We start from the raw sequence: 25,988 nt of genomic DNA, 5'->3' as shown, positions 1-25,988 counted from the left end.
GCTCTAAAGATTTGAGTTAGTGTTTATCTGATCAGAATTTGTTGTTGTTGAGTTGTTTCAGTCGCATCTGACTTTTTGTAACCCTATTTGAGGTTTTCTTGGCAAAGATGCTAGAGTAGTTTGTCATTTCCTTCTCCAGCTCATTTTCCAGATGAGGAAACTGAGGCATACAGGATTAAGTGACTTGTGCAGAATCACACAAAACTCATCATTGTCTGAGATCAGATTTGAAGGCAGGAAGGAGTCTTTTCAGACCTGGCACTTCATTGACTGCACCAAAGCTGCTCCTAGCTTATTAGCTGATTAGAATGGCCCAACATTAAATCAGACTTTTGAGCTTGCTTTAATAATTATCATTCTCATCATTTTATAGTGCTTTTGAGGTTTGCAAAGCACTTTATAAATATTTCATTTTATCCTCACAACAACCCTAGGAGATAGACCCTTAGTATCTCCATTTTACGGTTGGGGCAACTGAGGCAGACAAATTAAGTGACTTGCCCAGTGTCATATCACTAGTAAGCATCTGAATCAGGTCTTTCTGACTCCAAATCCAGCTCTCTATCCACTTCGATACCTAGCTGCCCTAGGGAAGGGATGCCAACAGGATTTTCTCAAGATTTTCAGGACTGGGGCTAATAACCAAGGCTGCCACCACCACTGAAATATGGATTTTCAGTTCAGCCTTGGGCTCCACCCAGATGAGACAGCAAGCTTAATGTCAGGAAGAATAACATTCAACTCTGTAACTAAACAAGGATTAGGAAACCTAGGATCAAATTCTGGCTTTAATTATCTCACTAGTTTGTGATCATGGGTAAGTCAATTTGAACTTCTGTTTTTCATAATTGTAGAGTGGTGATAATAATACTTACACTGTCTGCCTTACAAGGTATGAGGAAAGTTGTTTTTGTTTTTATTTAAAATTATGCTTTTGGAAACTATTTGAGGGTGTTGAGTAGAAGGAGATTGGTAAGAGTATATTAAGATGATGTTAGTCTGCTGCCTATTCTTTTGTTCACAGGTATGTAAATTACAGCCACTCTGAGCCTCAGTTTTTTCAGTTGCCAATAACACATTTATGTGTAGCACCTCATAATTTACTGAGTACTCTAATGAAACTATAGGCTAGGAATAGGAACTTGACCTATGAGTTCAATGGTCTAGGGAATTCCTTGGTAGAGAAACTTCTACCAATGCAGATCAATAACATCTCCGCAACTTATAGTTTAAGAGCTGCTTTGAACACTGAGAAGCCAGTGACAGGAATAGAATACATGATGAATGATTTGTGACTGAAAATTTGTGCACGGTCCCTTCTCTGGTCTTGAGTTCTTCCTCATCTCCAGGTATAGTTTTTTTCTTAGCAGTGTTTTGAGTTGGTGTGATAAATAAGGGTAAAATCAGGAAAATCTTTAATACTAAGAAATTGTTTTGGTGTCTTAGGAGGCATAGGGTTGGGCATTATATCACATAGTGTTTATTGGTGAGGGTGTACATCTGGAAAGTATACATCCTCCTATTCCCTGAGTTTTTCTTCCTCTCTGTAATTTTTATTCTGCCTTCTACTCCCATACTTAGGCAAGCCTTTTCTCCACTCTTCCCATCCATATAACTTTGAAACCAACTGAAATTCAATAAAAGGCCACAGGGAAAATATAAGCACATGTTGGCAAGGGTATATGTACTTGTAGGGCCCAGGGAGAGGTGTCTGAGGGTAGGAGTAATTCTTTCGCATTTCAAAGACCCTTTCCTTATTGCCAGTTACTAGTTATTAGAGGTGAAAGATCTCATGTAAATGTTCTTTAGATATATTATTTTGTTCACAGAAAGCAAGACTGTCGACTAATAGAAAATGATGAAAAAGATTGAATTATTTTCGAATGACAGCCCAATGAACCCTGAAGACAAATGAGTAAAATCAATAAAAACGTGATTTTGGCTCTTTTAACTCTGACAAGTTCAATGTTTCTGCTATTTCAGTTATACTACTACAAGCACTATTTATCTCCAAAGGTAACTTTTTTTTTATTCTTCTTTTCTCTATTGGAGACAATCTAATTGTGTGATTTTGCAGTCTAAGAACAGCAAATCTATTGTCTTTGCAGTATTACAAAATTACCGGTAGTTTAATAAAAAAATCTTTGTAAAGGTACTTTGAATCAGTTCTTAAATTCTTAATAGGCTACCAAATAAAAATTTTTAGATGTTGGTTTGATTTTTGCAATATCAAAACAAATATGCTAATAAGTGTCTACAGGGTTAAATCTACTAAACTGTCTCATGTTGACCCTGTGTTCCTGTATTTGAAGAGTTGAGATTCTTTTATAGAGATTTCTTTTACTTTAAGTAACTTCATTTAAGGAAATACTGAATTTGCATAATTGATGAGTTAGAGAATGAATTTGTTTGCATAACCTAATAAAAAGAATTTTCAGGTTGAAATATGTTATTATATGGCATCACATACTGGTGAAATGTGATACTGCAGGTCTACTTTCATTGGCTGTCCTAATTATTTCATCAATAGAAGTTACTTTAGGAAAAGCTTCTATAACTCAGAAGGAAAATCATAAAGTTGGGAAGGTACTGTGGAGTTCTGAGCAGCAGGTATAATCCTTCTGACATACTTGACAGTCCAGTAAGCTTACAGATATCTTAATTTATTTCTTGCTTAAGAATTTCAATTCAGGCTATTGGGGGTATTTTTTCCCATGAGACTATATCTCAAGTTTTGTATAGAAAAATAAAATTTATCTTACAACTAAGTTTTCTAAATGTATCTGTGATATACCATCTGCTTTGTTTAAAGGGGCCATAGCCATTGTGACTGAAAATATTTTTAATATAAAGATTTTTTTTTATTGTAAGTTTACTTTTTTATGGACTTAAATGGCAACAGACATGAATATTTAAGCATACAAAGAACAACACAAAAAGAACACTGTGAAATTCTAATTTTTGCAGTTTGAGTTTTTAAAGTATGTATTAAGTTTAACATGATAGTAATAAAACTGCCTTTCTTGTTTGTCCCCTTCTGAACTTCCTTTTCTGTATCTTTTTAATGTTTCATTAATACTTCTTATTTTTCCCATCATGGTTACTACTCACCAAATGTCTCCCTCCACCCAAAAAAATTCCTCCCAGTAAGTATAATTAGGCAAAACAAATCCTCACATTAGCCATGTCTGGAAACAAAGCTCCTTCTGCCTCTCTAGTTCATCATCTATCTATATAAAAAAGTGAGAAATATCTTTAATCATCAGTCTTCTGAGCTATGAGTCATTTTATTGATCAAAATTCTAAAGTTTTTCAAAGTTATTTAATTATTGTAATATAAATTGTTCTCTTTGTTCAGTTCATATCAGTCTTCCTAGGATTCAGATTTTTCTGAATCTGCAGCATAACAATATTCCATTACATTCATATACCATATGTTACGACTGTTTGGAGTAGCTCCTCCCAAATTCACACTCATAGGTTGGACCCCTTGACAACCGTCCCAGTTTCAAGGCTCCCTTTGGGTCCCTGCTCTTAAAACTATAGCTCAGGAGCATCCACTGATGTGTTTACTTTAAGTAGTCAGTCAAAGGCTGTAATTCAAAGCAAAGGTGTTTACTAAAATGATATAGTAAGAATAGTACTGCAAAATATTTCATAAATCTGAGGTATTTCTTTTCTCGTTGATGTCCACATGCTGCTTCCCCTCTTTTCTCGGTATGTATTTCTACCTACTTTCTCTCTGGAGTGATGCCTCTTACCAGGACAGCTGATCCACTGTAAGACACCGTTGCTGAAGCAGAGAGAGACAAGTCCTTCCTCCTCCCTTCCTCCCTTTGTTGCATTCTGGAAAAAGTATAGGGGATAGGGCAAAGAGTTATTCCCTCTCAAAAGATAGCTTCTTTTGCCAGAGCTGGCTCCTTTTTGGGGACTAGACATGATGTTTCTGACTGACTTTAGAGCTGGTAAACTTGTTTTTTAAAAGTCACCGGGGGGTGGTTGATTCTTTAGCTAATGGCTGGTCATCCTATAATTCCATCCAGTTTGAGAAAGCTCACAGCTCCTTTTATAAATTTTCATAAAGTTTTTATTTAATTTTTTCTCATTATGAACTTAATTATCAACAAATACTTTAAGATTCAAAAAATATGAAGAGGATTGATTACATAAGAAACTTTGAACCTCTATTACATAGTGTATAAAAAACTCTACCTCACTTAAATCCAATTCACATGCACATCAAGACATCACCCCATGATGTCATTGGTCCTCTTCAAAAAAGAAGGATGAGCAACAATATAAAAATATAAAATTTAAGAAGGTAATGACAAAATTGCTCTGTCTTCCATGTTTTTGTTTCTTTTTTTCTCTTCTGTGCATTTAAAAAAATCTTTTTGATATTCCACCCCAAGCCCTTCATTTATCACTACCTACTAGGCCACCTTCCTCCAAGTAGAAGCCCTCCCTTGTAATAAGTATATATAGTTAAGCAAAACAAATTAACAAATTGGCCATGCCTAAAAATTCCATTATGTCTTATTTTGTCCCTCTGGTCCATTATGTCTGTGCCAAGAGGTGGGAGATAAGTTTCGTGATCAGTCTGATGAAGTCCTTCCTGATTTGTCTCTGTCTCTGCTTTGGTCAGATTTCTGAAGTTATTCAGAATCGTTTCCCATCACATTATTATTATGGTCATCATGTAAATTATTCTCCTGGTTCTGTTCACTTATTCTGTATCAGTTTATATGTGTGTTCCCATCTGAATCCATCATATTCATAATTTCTAATGGCAAAATAACATTTAGTCATATATCACATTTTGTTCAGACTTTCTCCAAGTAATAAACATCTTGTTTGTTCCCATTTTTTTGTTACAAGAAAAAGTACTGCTATAAATAAGCTTATACATATAAGCCCTTTCTCTCCTTGACCTTGGAATATTTGCGTTATACTGACTATTGCTTGGTCAAGGAGTATTTGTAATTAATGACTTTTGAGGTGTAGTTCTACATTGTTTTCCTGAGTTTTTATAATTTATTGCTCTCTGTTCATAATTTGGAGCATTTTATATAGTTAATAGCTTGCATTTCTTCTTTTGAAAACTGCCAGTTCATGGACTTTGACCACTTACCTATTGAGGAGTAATTTAATTGAGATTTAGGGGCAGCTAGGTGGCACAGTGGATAAAGCACCAGCCCTGAAGTCAGGAAGACCTGAGTTCAAAACTGACCTTAGACCAAACACTTGACGCATACTAGTTGTGTGACCCTGGGCAAGTCACTTAACCCCAATTGCCTTAAAAAAAAAATTTAATTGAGATTTAGGTAAGGTTTCAGTTGCTTTCCTTATATTATATATTATTTAAAGCCTGTAATTTCTGTACTATTTTTTTTTTTACCATTAACAATAGTTAAAAGAAGTAAAGTACTGAAAATCAGAGTTTTGTGTTATAGTAGAAAATGTTGAAAGCAAAAATCGTAAATTATACCAAAACAATATTGTATGTGTTTTATAGCTTAATTTTTACCAATATCTTAGCATTTTAAAGGACCATTGCTAGCATGTCAATGTTGATATCTAAAACTATTTTAAGATATTTAAAAGTAGGGGTAGCTAAGTGGCACAGTGAATACAGCACTGGCCCTGGATTCAGGAGGGCCTGAGTTCAAATGTGACCTCAGACATATAACACTTACTAGCTGTGTGACTCTGGGCAAGTCACTTAACCCTATTTTCTAGCCAAAAAAAAAAAAAAAAGATATTTAAAAGTAGCACAAGTGATAACCTGAAGTTACACCTATATTGATCAGAAATAAAGTCCTTTCTTTATAGAGCACTTCTTTCAGGTAATAGCCCCATTATTTGCTACCTTTTTGTAAGTGGCAGGATTGTTATGACTTCTTTTTCAACTCTGTGTCTTTTTAGTCAAAATTTAAAAGCCCATTGATGTGCAGTGTTTTTTCAATTTAGGCTTTGGGAAATCACAGACTTGCCAATATTTTCCCCATTCAAGTGGAAGTGTAGAAACTTGTTGCTTGAATTGTGTTTGATGGCAGATAATTATATGTGAAATAAAAAATAGTTGAGGAAATTGTTCCGTAGGGAAAGGAGTACATAATGATATCTTTGAGAGTTTAAAAACTTATTTCATATCAATTTCTGAATTGTACTTCTTCATTGCTGTGACTCATGATTGCCACATTTTAGAGGAATAAAATTTTCAGGTGACCCCAAAGGGCCTTATATGTGTAAAGGGTGGCAGCATATTACCAGTGTGATAACTTGTAGTATAAAAGACCTCATCAGTAATATGAATGACCAAAAGAGAAAGGGCTGATTACATAGAGTAAAGAATGACATATGTTCAGCCCAAGTTCCACAGTGTTATTTAAAAGAATTTGAGCAAGGCAACTGGCCAGTTGAGTGGATTCTCTGTGAAGGACTTACCAAAAGAAGCGAGCAAGAATTTTGGGAAGGCATGTGGGAAGAATATAGGAAAGTATAAATCACTTCTCATTTGTACTGGTAAGAGTCTGTCACTGTATCTGGAGTGCCTACATTTAGGAGATCATTAATCCATTAAAATATTAAAGTATTTTATTGGATAAATGTGAAAAGCATTTATTGACGGGAATTATGGAGAGGGATGGACACATAATCAAATTAAGATTGCTTAGTATAGTAGGCAAAATATTACAAGTTAGTCCATTTCATCAACCTATTTCATCATCTGTAAAATAGGGATAATAACATCCACCTGACAAGGTCTACCTGACAGTATCAAATGAGATAATTTATGTAAATGCTTTACAGATTTTAAAGTCATATTTATGTGAACTATTACTAATTCAGAGAAATATTCAGTTGGTAATATATCTGGAAATGCCTTTTTTTTTTTTTTAAAGGCAATTGGGGTTAAGTGGCTTGCCCAGGGTCACACAGCTAGTAAGTGTCAAGTGTTTGGTCTAAGGCTGCATTTGAACTCAGGTCCTCCTGACTTCAGGGCCAGCGCTGTATCCACTGTGCCACCTTGCTGCCCATGGAAATGTTTTTTAAAACACTCTATTAAAAAAATAAAATAAAATAGTATAACGCGTCTATATTTCAATGACCTCCTATGGTGTCCCAGTTTTAAGAAGTAATCAGTTTTCCCTTCTTTTCCTCTCCTTCCCTAGACTTTTTTGTTTTGTTTTATTTTTGTTTTAGTATTCAGGCCCAAACCTTCCCTGTCTTTGTTAGAACATAAGCTCCTTTTGAGTTAGAGATTGTTTCTTTCTTTTGTTTTCTTTTTTTTTTGTATTTTTATCCTCAAGCATTAATAAATGCTTTTTGATTGATTTATTCCCTCACTGACCCTTAAGATGGCATGCTTGTCTCTTCCTTTCAAAATGTAAACACTAAGGGGGCAGCTAGATGGCGCAGTGGATAGATCACTGGCCCTGGATTCAGGAGGACCTGAGTTCAAATGTGGCCTCAGGCACATAACACTTACTAGCAGAGTGACCCTGGGCAAGTCACTTAACCCCATTGCCTAGCCAAGAACAAAAAAACAAAAACAAAAACACAAAACAAATGTAAACACTAATTGTTTGTCATTTATACCTTTTGAATTGTTCAAATTTGTGTCATGGGTTTTTGGTGGGGAGGAGTCTACTACTTTGCATTTCATAGTCTGGCTTTTTAAACTGAAGTGTTTGGGAGTCATCAATTCTGTCAGGTATATGGAATGAATTTTTCTTGGGTACAATCTGTTTTCTTTTACTCTGCTTATACCCTGCTCATCATTTTTGTTGTTACTGTTGAGTAGTCTATCATACTTCTGATTGAATTTCCTTGAGTGTTCAGTCTTTTCATGGCGATTTGCACCACTATTCTTTCAGTCTCTCAGGTTCACAGTGTCAGCCTCATTCTCAACTCATTAGCAAGCTGGGGAATGTATGCCTTGTTTTCTTTATGACAATAAATAAAGTTCAGAGACCATCAGACTTTTTCTGCAAATTTCTTTTAGCATCTAATTCTGCTTTACAGATTTCCCTTTAATTTTTACGCCAAAAGTTTCTTCTTTTCGCTTACACTGCCAGTATTTCACACTATCTCCAGGACTCCATTCCTTATTTTTGTATCTTCCACGTGAAGCTACAAATTTGTTTTCTATCTTTTGCCTCTCAATATGCTCATCATGGCTAATGCCTCCATTCCTATTATGTTTACCCTCTTGCCTGGATCCCACAGACCTGTAAGTAAACCCAGGGCTCCTCAGGAATCTTTTGACAATACAGAATACAGTAGTAGTACGTACGTAGCATGGAAATAAAAGTGGAATGATCATTTTTCTTCCTGAGATTCTAATGCTGTTTTTGTGCAAGAGTTTTCAGCATATTTTTCTCATCCCGTGCTTTCTTTACCATTCTCAGTAGGTCCCTTCATCTCTCTGATCCTCATTTTCCTCATTTAAAGAATGAAAGGGTTAGTTTAGCTACCTCAAAAGTACTAGCTCTTAACCTTAGGATCCTGTGACTGGAGAGATTCTTTTTTTCTTTTTCTTTGCTTTTTAAATATTTATTTGTTTCTCTATAATTACATGTAAAAACAGTTTTTTAAAAGTGTTTTTTGTTGTTGTTGGACCGTAATATTCAAGGAACAGTAGGTAGGCCAGTGTTGCTGAATCATAGAGTTTGTGGAAGGGAGTAAAGTGTAAAAAGACTGAAAATGTAGGAAGAAAACAAATTTTGAAGAGCTTTAATTCTAATCATTAATCCTGGAAATAATGGGGAGCTACTGGAGTTTATTGGTTTTGAGGGTAACATGTACAAACTTATGCTTTTAAAAAAATCACATTTAAAAAATATCATACCCAGCAGTTAAGCATAATTCTGAATGAAAAGAAATGGATAGTTAATGAATTGCCAGACTTTCAGGATTTTGTTAAAAAAAGAAAACCAAACAACAGAACTTAATAGAAGATTTGACATATATGATCCATATCAACAACTAATTACGAGGGACTCAATAAGGACAGACTTTTTACTTTTTACATGAGGAAATGTAAAATGTATGTCTAAGATTGTTATTAGTAATTGAGTAGTTTAAAAGAAAGATTGGGGTAGGCCTGAGTATGATAGAGTTCTAAAAAATAAAGCTGTTTAGGAAAAGGTAAAAAGTAATTATCTTATACATAAGAGATATGAGAGGAAGAACTGACACAGAAGAATTAGATGAGGGAGGAAGGCTGGTAGCTCTGAAACCCTACTTTCATCAGGAATGGTTTAAGAGGGAACAATACATATGTATTTAAAAGGAATAAAAGTCTTCTAAATTCAGAAAGAAATAAAAGACTGAGGGGAAAGGGGAGAGGAGAGGATAAGGGAGAGATTTTTAGAAGGGAGGGTGAGGGAATAGGATAAGGGGGGAGTGTAGAAGAATGTTTAGAGTAACAGGAATGGGAAGATAAGGGGAGGGGTGCTTGGAGGGGGGAGTAGGTTAAGTAATAGGGCAAGGTAGCAAGTAGGAGAAGTAAAGTAGTGGAGTCTGAAAGGATAGGAAATAAGAGATACAAATATAAAATAAAGATCAGGAGTAGAATTTATTAGGGGGAAAAAGCAGGGGTAGTAATCATGATCTCAAACAAAGTTAAAGCTAAAATAGATTTAATCAAAAGAGAAAAATAGGGAAACTACAGTATATGTCAGCCATATTAATATTGTTCTAGACTATTTAAAACAACTAGACAGTATAGGGTTAGAATATTGCTGTGGTGTAGGAAATGACGAGGTTGTGGACTTAGAAAAATATGGAAAGACTTGGACTTATGAAGGAAGATGTTATCTTCTTCCTACCCTCAGAGAAACAGGACAAATAAGTATAGTACCATCTTACATAGATGCATATAAATGTATATGTTTGCATATGAGAATGATTATAGATATCTGAGTATATTTATGTATATGTAAGTATATGTGTATATGTATGTATAAATATATCTCTGTGTGTGTGTGTGTGTAGCTGTGCTTAATTGTACCCTTCTTGGGTAAGGGAAGGGAGGAAAGGGGAAAAAAGAACAAAGTGAGGAGTGCACAGCAGAGAACAAAAGAAAATTTACAAGGAAGCAAAGATGGATAACTGAACACAATGTGTAGTAGTTATTATATAGGCTTTCTTGAAATAGAAATTTATTGTGTATTTTGAATCTTCTCTTATGTTCTGCTGTGCACATGACAATGCTTTTTTTTCTTATTTTGTACTTAAGTTTTAATATTTAAGTTTATACTGTTTCTTTTTCTTTTCTTACATGTATTCAAGTTTTGGTATTTAAGTTTAAAATAAAAAAAATTTTTGAAAAAAATATCACTTTGGCTGCTGAATCAGAGATTTGAGGCAGAGATACCAATTAGAAGTCTACTACAATATGCCAGGCAAGAGGTGATGAGGGCCTGAGCTAGTATGTTGGCTTTGTGAACAGAAAGAAGGGAATGCATATGGGTAATGCTGTGAAGTTAGAAAAGAGATTTGACAGTGGATGAGTTCAAGTGAGGGATGACATGGAGGTTGCAGGCCTGTGTGACTAGGAGGATGGTGTTCTTAGCAGTAATAAGGAAGTGGTGAAAGGGGGAGGATATATAGGGAAAGAAAATAATTCTCTGTTTTGGACATGTTAACTTTCAGATGCCTGTGGAACATTCAGTTTGAGATGTCCAAAAAGCATTTGGTAGTCCTAGATTGGAACTCTGGATTAAAGCTGGATATTTAGATCTGGGAATCATCTGCATAGAGGTGGTAATTGAATCCATAGGAGTGGATGAGACCACCCAGTAAGATAACATAGAGGGAGGGGCAGCTAGGTGGCACAGTGGATAGAGCACCGGCCCTGAAGTCAGGAGGACCTGAGTTCAAATTGGGCTTCAGACCAAACACTTGACACTTGCTAGCTGTGTGACCCTGGGTAAGTCACTTAACCTTAAAAAGGTTAAAAAGCCTTAAAAAAAAAGATAGAGGGAAAAGGGGAAGGAAAGAAGGATAAATAAGCATTTATCAAGAGCCTACTATGTGCCAGACATTGCTAAATGCTTTGAAATAATATCTCACTTGGTAAATGTGAAGCAGTCGACCTTGACAAGAAGAAGGTCCACCTCTTCAGCTGATATAGGAGTGAAGAAGGAGGTAATGAGGAAAGACATTTGAGTGATACTAGATGAGTAGGGAAAAAGATGGAACTTATGGTGAATGACTTCCATTTTTTTGGTGAAATAGGAGGCCAGGTCCTTAACTGAGATGTTGGATTGAGGGAGTACCATGGGAGGCTTTAAGAGAGATAAAAAGGTTTGGAATAAAAAGGTTGAGTGAGGGGCAGCTAGGTGGCGCGGTGGATAGAGCACCGGCCCTGAAGTCAGGAGGACCTGAGATCAAATCCGGCCTCAGACCAAACACTTGACACGTACTAGCTGTGTGACCTTGGGCAAGTCACTTAACCCCAATTCCCCGATTGCCTCACAAAAAAAAAAAGGTTGAGTGAGATAGCCTATTGATTAGGGAGCTTTAAAAGAAGTGCCTTGTTGCAGTTGAGATTAGGTAACATAAATTTGTGGTGGTCTCAGTCATTTGTGTGTGTTCTTTCTATTCTGTTCAGCAGCTTGTGAATAGGAGTGATGGAGGTGGATGGTGAGAGTAATTCAATTGGGGTTTGGCAAGGTGTGATTGATAGGAGAAGAGGGTGAGGGTTTTGAGTATGGAGGATAGTGTAGAGTTGAACCAATTCACCAAGGGGTTGACATGAAAAGGGAGAAGAGTGTGGGCCAGTGATGATGACCTGCTAGAAAAACCTGAGGGAATGGAAGTAATGGTGAGGATAAAGAACAAAATTTGGGGTCATAAAGCACATGGAAAAATGGAATGATAACAGATTGTGATCATACAAAGGAGTTTCACAGTTCATGAACATGGAGGTTCAACACTTATAAGTGATGCTTTACTAAGATCAAGTCCATTTTTGTCTGTAATTGAGGCAAAGTATTATGTAATATAAATTGAGAATATTGAAGAACTGGGAAGTTAGGGTATTTGAGGGAATATCAGTATGTATGATGGCAGGTGGGGGAGAAAAAGTCTCTGAGCCCAACACTAAGCCCATTGAGGAAGGAAGGAAAAATTGCTGAGTGTGAATAGATCGTGACCACCAGAATATGGATTAGGTGATAAATTGAATAGCTTTCAAAGGAAGAGAAGTTGCTGAGTGATGGTGATGGAGAGAGAGTATGGAAGTGGCAATGAGGAACAAAGACTATTTTGAATTCGCCGCTAGAGAGCACAGTTTTATTAGTGCTTGACTTGTTTTGCTGGATTATATTTATTATAAGAGAGGGCTTCTTTCTGTTTGGGGATAAATTAATGGGAAAATATTGAAGCAGGGGCAGCTAGGTGGCACAGTGGATAGAGTACTGGCCCTGAAGTCAGGAGGACCTGAGTTCAAATCCAGCCTCAGACCAAATACTTGACACTTAGTAGCTGTGTGAACCTGGGCAAGTCACTTAACCACAATTGCCTAAAAAAATCTATCTATCTATCTATATATCTATATCTATGTATACATAGAAGCAGAAAAAATACATCCCCCAAAAAATGCACAGTCGGAAATTTTGTTAAATCAATTATGCATTTATAAAAAACAGAAATTCATGGTTTTGTATACAATCATCATTTTGTTCTCTGTGTATTGGAATGCTTATGTTTATTGATGACTAAGTTCATAATAAAGAAAAACTAAAAGTACAAATTAATAAACTTCTCAAATGTACTACCTATATTTAACACATATGTCAAAATATTTCAAAGGAATTATAGTTAGCTTTGGGAACCAGCCAGCACAATTTGTTATTCTTCAAGACTCAACAAACGTGGTTTTGATGTTCTGATCTTCTGATAAGAATGGGAGATTTTAGTAAAATAGGGAAGAGACATCATACTCTTGTGGTTTTCCTCCTTTCTGTTTGGCAGCTCCATCCTTGTCTCACTTATTGGCTTTTAATTTTCTTCCCTAACATTGAAAATCTGTCATTGGCTCTCTTCTCTTTAGTCTCTCCCTTGGAGATGAAGAAAGCTTCAACTCTAATCTCTTGGTTAGATTGAGAGTCATAAAATTAACTCCTAAATTTGTAGCTCTAGTCCTGACTTCTCTTTGAGTTCCAAATCTCTCCTTCTCTAACTGCCTACAAGATTTTTACCTCTGGATGTCCTGCCAGCATCTTAAACTCAACATGTCTAAAACCAGGCTTATTTCACTCTACTACTGTTCTTCCCATTTTCACTGTTTCTATTTGTGCCTTTACCTAGTCTCCCATGTTAAAAATATGACACTTCCCTGTCTTTCATTTCTCATATCCATTGAGATACCAGGCCTTTCCAATTCTGCCTTTCACTTTTGTGTCTTCTCTGTTCTTACTTCTGTCCCTGTGGCTCAGTCTTTCCTTATCACCTGCCTTTACTGTTGTAATAGCTTACTAAAAAGTCTTCCTGCAAAGTAGTTCTTTGTCATGCCGTTTGTTAAAAATCTTGAGTGGCCTCCTATTGCTTTCCAAGTAAAATTTAGACTTTCTTGGCCTAGCATTTGGTTCCTTCCACAATCTTTTGCCAGTCCACCATTCCAGCCTTATCTTTTATGACTTCCTTTCATGTAAGGGAAGAAGGCATGAAGAGGCAGCTAAGGGGTGGACATGGAGTCAAGAAGTTTAGTCAGTCATTTTTCAATTGTGTGCAACTGTTCATGACCCCATATGACGTTTTCTTGGCAAAAATCTTGGAGTGGTTTGCCATTACCTTCTCAGTGAAGTCAGGAAGATCTGAGTTTAAATCTACCCTCAGACTAGTAGTGTGATCCATGGCAAGTCACTTAACTTCTGTCTGCCTCCGTTTCCTCATCTATAAAATGGGCATAATACCTACCTTCCAAGGTTGTTAGGATCAAATGAGGTATTTTTAAAGCTTTTCACAAACTTTAGAGCACAATATAAATGGTAACTGTTTCTATGAACTCTATAACCCTTGCCCCTCCACTCCTATCAAACACTCCCTGCCCTTTCCTCCCTCTGCTCATGTTCTTTGTTATGTTTAGAATATCATCCCTCTTCATTTTTGCCTGTTGAATTTGTACCCTTTCTTTAAAACCCAACTTATATGTTAACTCTGCCACCAGGCCTTCCCAGATATCCATAGTTGATAACAACCTTCACTTTGAGAAATCATGTAACACTTTGTTTTTCAACTCTTTTCTTGTAACATTGTATATTATCTGTGTTTGTACCTTATTTACTTAGGAATCCGAAAGCTTATTGAAAGCAGGGACTGTGTCTTATTTTAACTTTGTATTTCCCCCATGCCTAACACAGTCAACACTTGACAAAAGTTTAGTGAATGGAAGAATAAATAAGTCAGTCTCCATAATATAAACATAGTTTGTAATACACAAGTATCAGTATAAATACATTCTACTAGTTTGCCAGTCGTTGGTAAATATAAGCTTGTTCAAGGACTTTAGTCCATTACACTTTACTATCCAGTCACATCTTGATTTAAATGTTTTTTGTATTTTATAACTGTTCTGTGTTCTCTGATTGAAAGCTCATAGAGGACTCACACAATGTTTTTGTAACTATAGTGTCTTGCATAGGACCATGTTTATGTGGGCATTTGCTAAAAAATTTTTACACTAATGAATCAATTTGTCAGATTTGTATGTTCCCCTTATAGCTGGCCTAAAGAAAAGGTTACTTAATAAGCTGTGAGCTTGCTGAAGTTTTCAAAATATTTTTATCTTAGAATGGAGCTGGTTTGTCAGGAGCCAAAGGAAGTAAAGTTGGACACAATAATGTACAGTGGGTAAGTATAATATGCATTTAATATCTCAATGAACATTGTCACTAAGTTAACAGAACTGAACAATGAATGAGGAAAATATTGATAAGAAGTAATAAATGGACACAGGCCAATTTGTATGAACTCTGAAAATATAACTACATTTGCAAGAAATCCAACAAGTGTCATGGAACATATTTCAGACTCAGAGTGTCCAAATTTGGAATGTATTTTTACCTAATTTTTTGTAAGTAAATTTAGCAATGCCAGGTTTGCCATTTCTGAATGCATATATCCTAGTAGTATGCATCAATAATATGACAAGACATTTCAGTATTAATGATACAATTCAATCTTTGACTCCTCTGCTATCAGTGAGGAAGAAGACTTTTAGATTAGAAGGGGGCTTTTAGGTCACCAAGCAGTCATCAGATACTGATAAATTCTGGGTCACTGCTGACATCAGCTAGAACCAAATTGCAGTTTAAGTGGTAAAAGTTCAGACATTCCATTACCAAACTCCTCACCCTATCTAGTCTAGAGACATATATATGTACTTTTAGTTATCTAACATAGTGATTTTTTTTAATAATAGGGACTTTTCTAGGATTTTTTTGGGAAAAGAGGAATGAGATATACTAGATATTTAATAATCTAATCTCAGCCATACATAGAGCTGGGATTAATCTACATAGATTAATCTACATGAGATTAATCTGCATAGATTAAATAGAATATTAAACATGTTATGTACTCTCCACTTGAAGCAAAATGGAATAAAACAAAACTTTGTTCATATGTCATTCTTTGTGGTAAGTTTGATGCTCATCAATGTTGTGGCAAGATAAATAATAGGTTATATACCTATCTAAGCCATACTTGAGAACTTCCAAATAATTTTTTTAAATTTAAAAACTTTGGATATGTATTTTGTAATATAAATTTTTAAGCTCTTGAGAGCCCACATGAATATACTGAAATAGTATGTTTTAAAAAAGGTTTTTTTATTAATTAATTTATTTTTAGTTTTCAACATTCATTTCCACAAGATTTTGAGTTCCAAATTTTCTCCCCATCTCTCCCCACCCCAAAATGGCATGCATTCTGAATACCCTTTCCCCCAGTCTACCATCCCTTCTATCATCCCCCCCTCTCATATCCTCTTCCCCTATTTTTCCTGTAGGGTAAGACAGATTTCCATACCCAATTGAGTGTGTATGTTATTCCCTCCTTCAGCAAAGTCTGATGAGAATAAGATTCACTCATTCCCTCTTACCTTCCCCTACTTTCCCTCCACTGTAAAAGCTTTTTCTTGTCTGTTTTATGTGAGATAATTTACCCCATTCTATCTCTCCCTTTTTCCTCCCAGTATAATCCTCTTTCACCTCTTTTTATTTTTTAGATGTCTTCCCTTCATCTTCAACTCACCCTGTGCCCTCTGAATATACACATGTGTGTGTATGTGTGTGTGTGTGTATGTGTGTGTACACACACACATATATATTTTTTTCCCTCCAACTACCCTAATACTGAGAAAAGTCTCATGAGTTACAAATATCATCTTTCCATGCAGGAATGTAAACAGTTCAACTTCAATAACTCCCTTATGATTTCTCTTTCCTGTTTACCTTTTCATGCTTCTCTTGAGTCTTGTATTTGAAAGTCAAATTTTCTGTTCAGCTCTGGTCTTTTCATCAAGAATGCCTGAAAGTCCTGTATTTTACTGAATGTCCATTTTTTCCACTGAAGGATTATACTGAGTTTTGCTGGGTAGGTAATTCTTGGTTTTAATCCTAACTCCTTTGACCTCCAGAATATTGTATTCCAAGCCCTGTGATCCCTTAATGTAGAAGCTGCTAAATCTTGTGTTATCTTGATTGTATTTCCACAATATTTGAACTGTTTCTTTCTAGCTGCTTGCAATATTTTCTCCTTGACCTGGGAACTCTGGAAGTTGGCTACAATATTCCTAGGAGTTTTCCTTTGGGGATCTCTTTCAGGAGGTGATTGGTGAATTCTTTCCATTTCTATTTTACCCTCTGGTTCTAGAATATCAGGGCAGTTTTCCTTGATAATTTCTTGAAAGATGGTGTCTAGGTTCTTTTTTTGATCATGGCTTTCAGGTAGTCCAGTAATTTTTAAATTCTCTGAGCTAGAAGCAGAGAATTCAAAGATGAAAAAAAAATTAAGATACAAGTCACAGTCCCTCCTACCACTATTACCAATCATTAAGCAAGTACCACTTATGGTTGTTGAGCTACTCCCTTCCTCTTCCTTCCCCTGCCCCCTAATCCCCAACTACCCCTGCTTCTAGGCTGGTTCATGTAGCCATAGTCCATGCAAGCTTGGACTTGGAAGATGCAGCTTGCCAAATTCCTCAGCAGTCACAGTTGCTTGAGCCTAGAAAGAAGGTTTTTGCTGCCAAAGTCTTGGTACTGCCAAAAGGTTTGACATCAGAAACTAATATGGTTTTTATCAATAGAAATGACATTTTAAAGGATATATTACTATCTGCTTTGCTGTTGCACCCTAATGACTATACAGCCTTTTCAAACCTCCTGCATCTGTTGTCTTTTCCCTTAGAATGGGAGCTCCTTTAGAGCAAGTACTGTCTTGCCCTTCTATTTTTTTATCCCTGGTGCTTGGCCTGGTGCTTTTTGCATAGGAAGAGTTCAGTAAATGCTCCATTCATTCATTCTAGCTGTAGGGCTTAGGGACAGCTTCAGGAGGATGGACCTTTTTAAAAAAAAAAGAGAGAGAGAGAGAGAGAGGAATTTCATCGAAATATATGGGGGGAATATATGAGGAGAATTTCAGGGAAATATATGAGGGGAATGTCCAGCGTAAGGGGAAACGTGCAAATGTCTGGATGCTAGATGGGGCAGGATGAGTTTGGGAAATGATGAAGGATACATTTTGTCAGGTATGTAGATTGTATACAGGGAAGGAAAAGTATGGAATAAGGCTGGAAAGTTAAGCTTGAGCCAGAGTGTGGAAGAGCCTTGAATGTCTGGTAAACAGTGGGGAGTTAACTAAAAGTTTCTGAACAGTGGAATTATGCAGGCATATTGTTATTTACTTTTGTAACTCTGTGAAGGGTAAACAGAAGAGTATTCTGGAGCCAGGGAGACCACTTAAGAACAACTGTAATAGTTCAATTCACTAAATATTTATTAAGTGCCATTATATGCCAGGCACTGTGCTGAGAGCTAATAGTCCAGGCAAGAGGTGACATGGGATTTGAATTAGGGTGGGATGGTAGAGGAAAGGAGGGAATTTATGCGAGGTGAGGGTAAGATTAATAGGACTTGGCAATTGATTAGATTGAGAGGAGGGAAGAGTAAAACATGACTCCAAGGTTTAGCTCTTTGGTAACTAGGAAAATGATGGTTCATGTTGTCAACAGAAATATTGGCAGGTTTATAAGAAAATGATGAGTTCACTTTTAAACATATTCAGCTTGAGGTATTGGGAGAATTTCCAGGCAGTGATATAAACCAGGCCTTTAGAGATCTAGGATTGAGGCATAACTGTGTAGTGGGAAGAACACTAGATTGGTAGTCAGAGAACATGGATTCAAATTCTAGTTCTGCCTATGTGACCTAGGAAAAGTCACATGCTTTTTGGGCCTTGGTTTCCTCATCTATAAAATGATAAAGCTAGACTAGGTAATATCTAAGTTCTCTTTTAATTCAAAATCTATGATCTTATAATGTCCTAGAGGTCAAAGGAGAGAGTTTAGAGCTTGAGATATAGATGTCTGGAAGTCAGCAAAATACAGTGTCCCCAAAGTCTTAGTTATTTAGTTATTAAAGTTTAAAATGCACTAAGACTTTTTGGGATACCCTGTAATCATGATAGTTGAAGTCATAGAAGAGAGAGGGTAGAGAAAAGAGAGAAGTCCTAGGATAGAACCTCAGGTGCCACCTGTACCTAGGAACTTGGAGGAGCAAGAGGATTCTTTAAAGAGGAATGAGAAAAATTGATCAGAGATGTTGGAGGTTGACCAAAAAAGAACTGTATTCACTGACGTGGGTGGAGGGGAGAGTATCCAGTTTGAAGAGGTAGATGAATAGTGGCTTATGTTACAGAAAAGTCAAAGACTTTGAAAACTCAGAAGAAATTTTTAGATGATTTGTTTTCTCACTCCATTAGAGAGGCCCAGTTTCTTCTTTGGCTACATTTGTCTGATGATTCTGGATCAAAATAAACGAGCAAAAAATAACCACCTTTGTCACAGTGGCAGCCATTGCCCTTCTCCATCTCTCCTCCCTACCCTTCACTTCTAGCAGAATAGGTGAATGAGATGTCCTAGTTGCCTATCATACTTTTCTAACATATGGTAACTTATTAACCCCCAGTTTGAAAGAAACGCATCACACTTAGAGAGCTGGAAATAGACATTGATGTTGTAGTACTCTTGCTAAGAATCTTTGCCTTGCTTCTGGTAAAGAACATGTGAATTATGTCACCCATACTGAGTGTTGGTAGTTTAAATGTTAGCATTTGATGGCTTCAAGAAATAATTTTTTTCAATATATTTTTATTCATTTCATTAAATATTAACCAATTACATGTAAAAAAAATAACATTTTTAATAAATGAGTTCCACATTCTCTCTTCTGCCCCTCCCTTTGCCTTTGAGAAGGCAAACATCAATTATATATGTAAAGTCATGCAAAATAGTTCCATAAAAGCCATGTTGTAAGAGAAAAAAACTGTACTTCAATCTGCACTCAGACTTCATCAGTTCTTTCTTTGGATGTGGTTAGCAATTTTTATGGTGGATCCTTTGAAATTATCTTGGATCATTGACTTGATGAGAGTAACTAAGTCTTTCACAGTTGATTATTGCTACAATATTACTGTTAATATATACAATATTCTCCTGGTTCTGCTCACTTCACTTTGTATAAATTCATATAAATCTTCCCGTGTTTAAGAAATCATTTTTACTTGTTCCTTTGGTCAATTGAAAGAAGCCCAACCCTTCCTTGAGTCATAGAAGCACTTTGGCACTAACAACTAGTATTTGGAGAATCTTTAGGAAGTAAGAAGGAGGCTAGTTATCAGGTTTATCAGGGAAACAAATAAGACATAATAGACTTGTTTCAGTAAGCACAAGATTAGCCTGGAGTAAGGGGTATTATGGACACTAAGTCAATACCCTCATGATATACACAAAGGGAGGTCGTGGCATTCACAGGTAACACATGAATAGGAAGCAGGATATAGGGAATGAGGGTTTAGAGGGTCATGAATAACTCAAGGGCATAGGAGTAGGAAAATACAGAACAGATACTAAAGATGGCATGTTGTATTCTCATAGTTTATCTCAATTTTTTTTTCTTCATAGGTTGGATTGCACATTTATGTTACGTATGCTTTTATATTTCCTTGTTGTCTCCACTGTTAGGATATAAGCTTACTGTGAATAGAGATTGTTTGATTCTTTGTAGAAATTTAAGAAAGACTTGTGGATGGAACTCTATTTTCCCCAGCCCCAGACTCTTGTTTCCTAGCCTTTGATTACATTTTTCAAGGTGTTGAAAGTTATGGTATTTGAGAATAGAGGAGAAAGAAGATACATAGATCAAGTTTTACAAGAAAGGTAATGAAAAGTATATTAAACATCTGTATTTAGGACTTCGATATACACACTGATTTTATCTAGGTGGTTCAACATAAATATCTATCCTTTTCAACCCCATTCCATCCAATCACAACCCTTCATCTTGTCTGAAAAGATAGTATAAAAGATTTTATATAAAAGATTTTGTCAAATGCTTTGCTAAAATCTAACTCATTTATATCTAGATCATTCTCTTCAGGGGCAGCTAGATGGCACAGTGGATAGAGCACCTGTCCTGGATTCAGGAAGACCTGAGTTCAAATTTGGCCTCAGGCACTTGACACTAAGCTGTGTGACTCTGGACAAGTCACTTCACCCCAATGCCTTACAAAAAAGAAAAGAAAAAAAACAGATCATTCTCTTGGTCTGTCAGTCCAGGAACAATGTCAACAGAGTAGAAGAAATTAGTCTGGCATGACCTGTTCTTTTTTTTTTTTTTTTTCATTTATTTATTTTTAGTTTTCAACATTTACTTCCATAAGCTTTTGAGTTTTAAATTTTTTCCCCTTCTGTCTTTCCCCTCCCCCCTCCCCAAGAGGGCATGCAATCTGTTAGAGGCCCTACACATACATTCATATTAAACATATTTTCACATTAGTCATGTTGTAATGAAGAATTCAAACCAATGGGAGGAACCACAAGAAAGAAGAAACAAAACAACAACAAAAAGAGAGCAAATAGTATGCTTCATTCTGCATTCATACTCCATAGTTCTTTTTCTGGATGTGAATAACATTTTCCATCAAGTCTCTTGGAATTGTCTTAGATCCATGCATTGCTGAGAAGAGCCAAATTTATGAAAGTTAGTCATCGCACAGTGTGGCTGTTATTGTGTACAATGTTCTCCTGGTTCTGCTCACTTCACTCAGCATCAGTTCATTCAAGTCTTTCCAGGTTTTTCTGAAGTCCACCTGCTCATCATTTCTTATAGCACAATAGTATTCCATTACATTCATATACCACAACTTGTGTATGACCTGTTCTTGATGAAGCCATTTGGGCTCTTTATTATACCTTCTCCCCTCTCCCTCGTTATAGAGGTTCACTAACTGTTCATTTAATTATGCATTCTAGAATTTTGCCAGGAATCCAAATTAAACTCATTGGTCTGTAATTTTCTCTTCTTATCTCTTCTCTCCTTCTTCCCTTCTCTTTCTCTGTTTCTGTATATTTTTGAAAATAAATAAACTGCATGAACTACAGCTTAGAAAATCATCTTTGGGGGTGCAGAGCCAAGATGGCAGAGGGAAAGCAGTGACTTGCTTAAGCTGTCCCCCAAACCCCTGCAAATACCTATAAAAAATGACTCTAGACAAATTCTAAAGGAGCAGAACCCACAAAAAGACAGAGTGAAACAAATTTCCAGGCCAAGACAACCTGGATGGTTGATCAGAAAGGTATATCGTGCTGGGCTGGGAAAGGAGCGCAGTTCTGCGTGGGTGTGCAGGCCGCAGTGACCCTGGAGCAGGCCTCAGAGGACTAAATCGCAGGCAGCTGTAGTGCTTTCCAGACTTTTCAACCCATGAACGCCAAAGACAACTTGGAAGGTCAGTAGGAAAAGTCTGTGACTGCGAGTGAGAGAGGGAAGGTAGGTCTCCCCCACCCCTGGGGCAGCAGCTGCCTCCTGAGCTTCCGGCCCACAGACTGAGGGGGAATTGAGTGGCTGATCAGAGGGGGATTGCAGGGATCTCTTTGCCAGAGCTGAGGCAGGAATCTTTTGCTTTGCCCGTGCTTGGATCTGGGGCACAGTTCTGAGGGGCTGTCCTGGGGTGAGGAGGAGCGCTGATGTGGTGGAGCTTGTTGTGGCGGTGGAGAGGAAACACCTCGCCCCTTATCATAGCACCTTGGAAGAACTGAAAATTTACAGGTCCCTAGAAGTATCTTTGAAAACAGCTGTACAAACCCCCAAAGCTTGGTACACTACATTCTCCACATTGGAAACAGACTCTTACCTTAACAAAGAATTTAAAACTCAAGTAATTGGCTGGGAGCAAACCTCGTAAAAAGAGTCAGACTATATTATCTTACTTTGGTGACAAAGAAGATCAAAACATACAACCAGAAGAAGACAACAAAGTCAAAGCTCCTACATCCAAAGCCTCCAAGAAAATATGAATCAGTCCCAGGCCTTGGAAGAGCTCAAAAAGGTTTTTGAGAAGCAAGTAAGAGAAGTAGAGGAAAAACTGGGAAGAGAAATGAGAGTGATGCAAGAAAATCATGAAAAACAAGTCAACAGCTTGCTAAAGGAGACCCAAAAAAATACTAAAGAAAATAATACCTTAAAAAATAGACTAACCCAAATGGCAAAAGAAGTCCAAAAAGCCAATGAGGAGAAGAATGCCCTAAAAAGCAAAACTGGCCAGATGGAAAAGGAAGTCCAAAAGATTACTGAAGAAAATAATTCCTTAAAAATTAGAATAGGGCAATTGGAAGCTAGTGACTTTATGAGAAATCAAGACACTGTAAAACAAATCCAAAAGAATGAAAAATTAGAAAACAATGTGAAATATCTCATTGGAAAAACAACTGACCTGGAAAAAGATCCAGGAGAGAGAATTTAAAAATTATTGGGCTATCTGAAAGCCATGATCAAAAGAAGCCTAGACATCATCTTTCAAGAAATTATCAAGGAAAACTGCCCTGATATTCTAGAACCAGAAAGTAAAGTAGAAACTGAAAGAATCCACCAATCTCCTCCTGAAAGAGATCCCCAAAGGAAAACTCCTAGGAATATTGTAACCAAATTCCAGAGTTCCCAAGTCAAGGAGAAAATATTATAAGCAGCCAGAAAGAAACAATTCAAGTATTGTGGAAACACAATCAGGATAACACAAGATTTAGCAGCTTCTACATTAAGGGACCACAGGGCATGGAATATAATATTCCGGAGGGCAAAGGAGATAGGATTACAACCAAGAATCACCTACCCAGCAAAACTGAGTATAATCCTTCAGGGGAAAAAATAGTCATTCAGTGAAATAGAGGACTTTCAAGCATTCTTGATGGAAAGACCAGAGCTGAATAGAAAATTTGACTTTCAGATAGAAGACTCAAGTGGAACATGAAGAGGTAAACAGGAAAGAGAAATCATAAGAGACTTATTAAGGTTGAACTGTTTACATTCCTGCATGGAAAGGTGATATTTATAACTCATGAGACCTTTGTCAGTATTAGGGTAGTTGAAGGAAAAAATTACATGTATGTATATAGATAGATAGATAGATACATACATACATACATACATAGAGGGCACAGGGTGAGTTAAAGATGAAGGGGTCATATATGGAGAATAAAATTAAGGGGTGAGAAAGGATTGTGCTAGGAGAAGGAGAAAGGGAGAGGTAGAATGGGGTAAATTATCTCACAAAAAAAGGCTCTTCCAGTTGAGGGGAAGTAGGGGAAGGTGAAAGGGAATGAGTGAATCTTATTCTCATAGTATTTGACTTAAGGAGGGAATAAAATACATACTCAATTGGGTATGGAAATCTGTCTTACCCTACAGGAAAATAGGGGGAGAAGGGGACAAGAGAGTAGGGGGATGATAGAGAGGAGGGCAGATTGGGAACGGGAGTAATCAGAAGCAACCACTTCTGAGCAGGGACAGAGTCAAAAGAAAGGATAAATGGGTAGGCGGAATAGGATTAAGGGAAATAGACTTAGTTTTTCACAGCATGCCTACCATGAAAGTGTTTTGCATAACTGCACACGTATAACCTGTATTGAGTTGCATGCCTTTTCAATGAGGGTGGGTGGGGAGGGAGGAAGGGAGAAAATTTGGAACCCAAAATTTTAAAAACACATGTTTAAAAAAAAATTTTCAGATGCAACTGGGAAATAAGAAATACAGGAAATGGGGTACAGAAATTTATCCTGCCCTACAGGAAAATAGAAGGGGAAGGGGATAAGAGAATGGGGGGAGATAGAAGGGAAGGCAGATTAGGGGAAGGCATATTCAGAATACGTGCCATCTTGGGGTGGGGGGGTCGAGATGGGGTGAAAAAAGCAAGTGTTGAAAACTAAAAATAAATAAATTTATTAATTAAAAAAATCACCTTTGAACTAAAATTGCATTGTGATAGAGAAATTTGAATGTGAATTAAAGGAGATAAAAATAGAAAGTCCTATGAGAATATGTTATCAGTCCCTTGGCTATTAGGAGAATTTGGATGAAACTTTCCTAACAGATTATAAAATTGACACATGCTAGTAATGGTGAATTTCAACTATCCATACAGTTGCTTTAAGGTTCGTTTTGCTAAAAGTGGAAAGGCCAATAAATTTTTAACATGTTTGGCTGACAATTCACTTCTAGGATATGAAGTGTAGAATGAAGGAAACTGCTACTGTATATCAAATTCTAAACATTGTTGAAAAACAGGATTATCCTTTTTAAAAGTTAATTTAAAATTTTCAGTTAACAAGCATTTATTCCTTTCCACATCTCTCACTAGAAAATAAAAGCAAAACCATTGTAAAAAATATGCATTGTCAAGCAAAGCAAATTCTTTCATTAGTCATGTCCAAAAATCTATGTGTTATTCTGTGTTTTTAGTCCATCACCTCTCTGTTAGGTGGTAGATAGTATTCTTCATCGTTGGTTCGCTGAGATTGTATTTAATCATTTCATGTGACAATATTATCTTAGAGTTAAAAATAACCATGAAAGGGAATTCTGGACATAGTAGGACATAGCAGCATATAAAACATTCAGGAGGGATGTCCCTCCTGATCCCTCTGAGGAAAGATACAGTGGGAAATGTAGTTGAAGTTAAAATTGAAAACATATTTAAAAGAAAGAAAGATGTGTTCCTCTAGCCAGAGACTCAAAAAAAGGGGAAAGGTATTTTAAAGGCATTAAAAAAATTCTGACTCTACAATCACAAATTGTTTCCATGAGACAAAAAGGAGGAGGCAGCTAAGGAACTCAATGTGATGAACTCAAAAGGGGCATGTATAGAATATGGAAAGAGATACAACATTTGTTAAGACAGGTAGCTTCTAAGTTTTTTTCCAAATCTAAAACTCTGTGATTTCTCATATTCCTATACAACCTCAGACTGTTTAAAAAACATGAATTCCTAAACATTTCTAAAATAGTTAAATGTGCATCTCATTGAAATAAGCCATGTAGCTTTAATAAATCCTTAATTTTATTATCTTCATCTTTGCTGCTGTATTCATACTGCTAGGTAAGGACATACACCATCTAATGCTGTCATTTCTTTTTCCAGTAGAGGGCTCTGTTGTCCTTGTAAAAGAGTACTTAGAAAAATGCTTAAAAAGTTAAAGTAAATGTAGACTGGTCTGGTCAGAGACAATGTCTTGGTCACAGTCTTTTGCACAGAAAGTATAGACAATAGTGAAAACCTTTGGCATATTATAAGGTATAAAATCTTTCAATAAAAGGGTACAGATAATTAAATTGCCAGTTTTGAGAAAGCATTCATCTCAGGTGACTCATTTTAAGTTGGAAGATCTGGTCTGCCTTTGCCTTTTTCTTCTCTTGGGAAAAAAT

At 36.5% G+C, this 25,988-nt stretch overlaps 1 protein-coding gene across 1 annotated transcript in view; it reads left to right on the top strand.

Moving 5' to 3' along the window:
* FKTN (fukutin) overlaps window positions 1-25,988 on the top strand; it is a 77,710-nt gene that overhangs the window by 9,469 nt on the left and 42,253 nt on the right. The window contains exons 2-3 of the mRNA XM_027863299.1: window positions 1,830-2,016; window positions 14,806-14,865. Of these exons, the coding sequence (XP_027719100.1) occupies window positions 1,912-2,016; window positions 14,806-14,865 (165 nt within the window). The 5' untranslated portion in view covers window positions 1,830-1,911. The remainder of the gene's footprint in view (window positions 1-1,829; window positions 2,017-14,805; window positions 14,866-25,988) is intronic.

Source organism: Vombatus ursinus, unplaced genomic scaffold (genome assembly GCF_900497805.2).
Source record: "Vombatus ursinus unplaced genomic scaffold, bare-nosed wombat genome assembly UNPS02014770.1, whole genome shotgun sequence".
NCBI classification, from domain to species: domain Eukaryota; kingdom Metazoa; phylum Chordata; class Mammalia; order Diprotodontia; family Vombatidae; genus Vombatus; species Vombatus ursinus.
The sequence above is the reverse complement of the archived record's forward strand: the minus strand, read 5'-3'. Positions and strand labels throughout refer to the sequence as shown.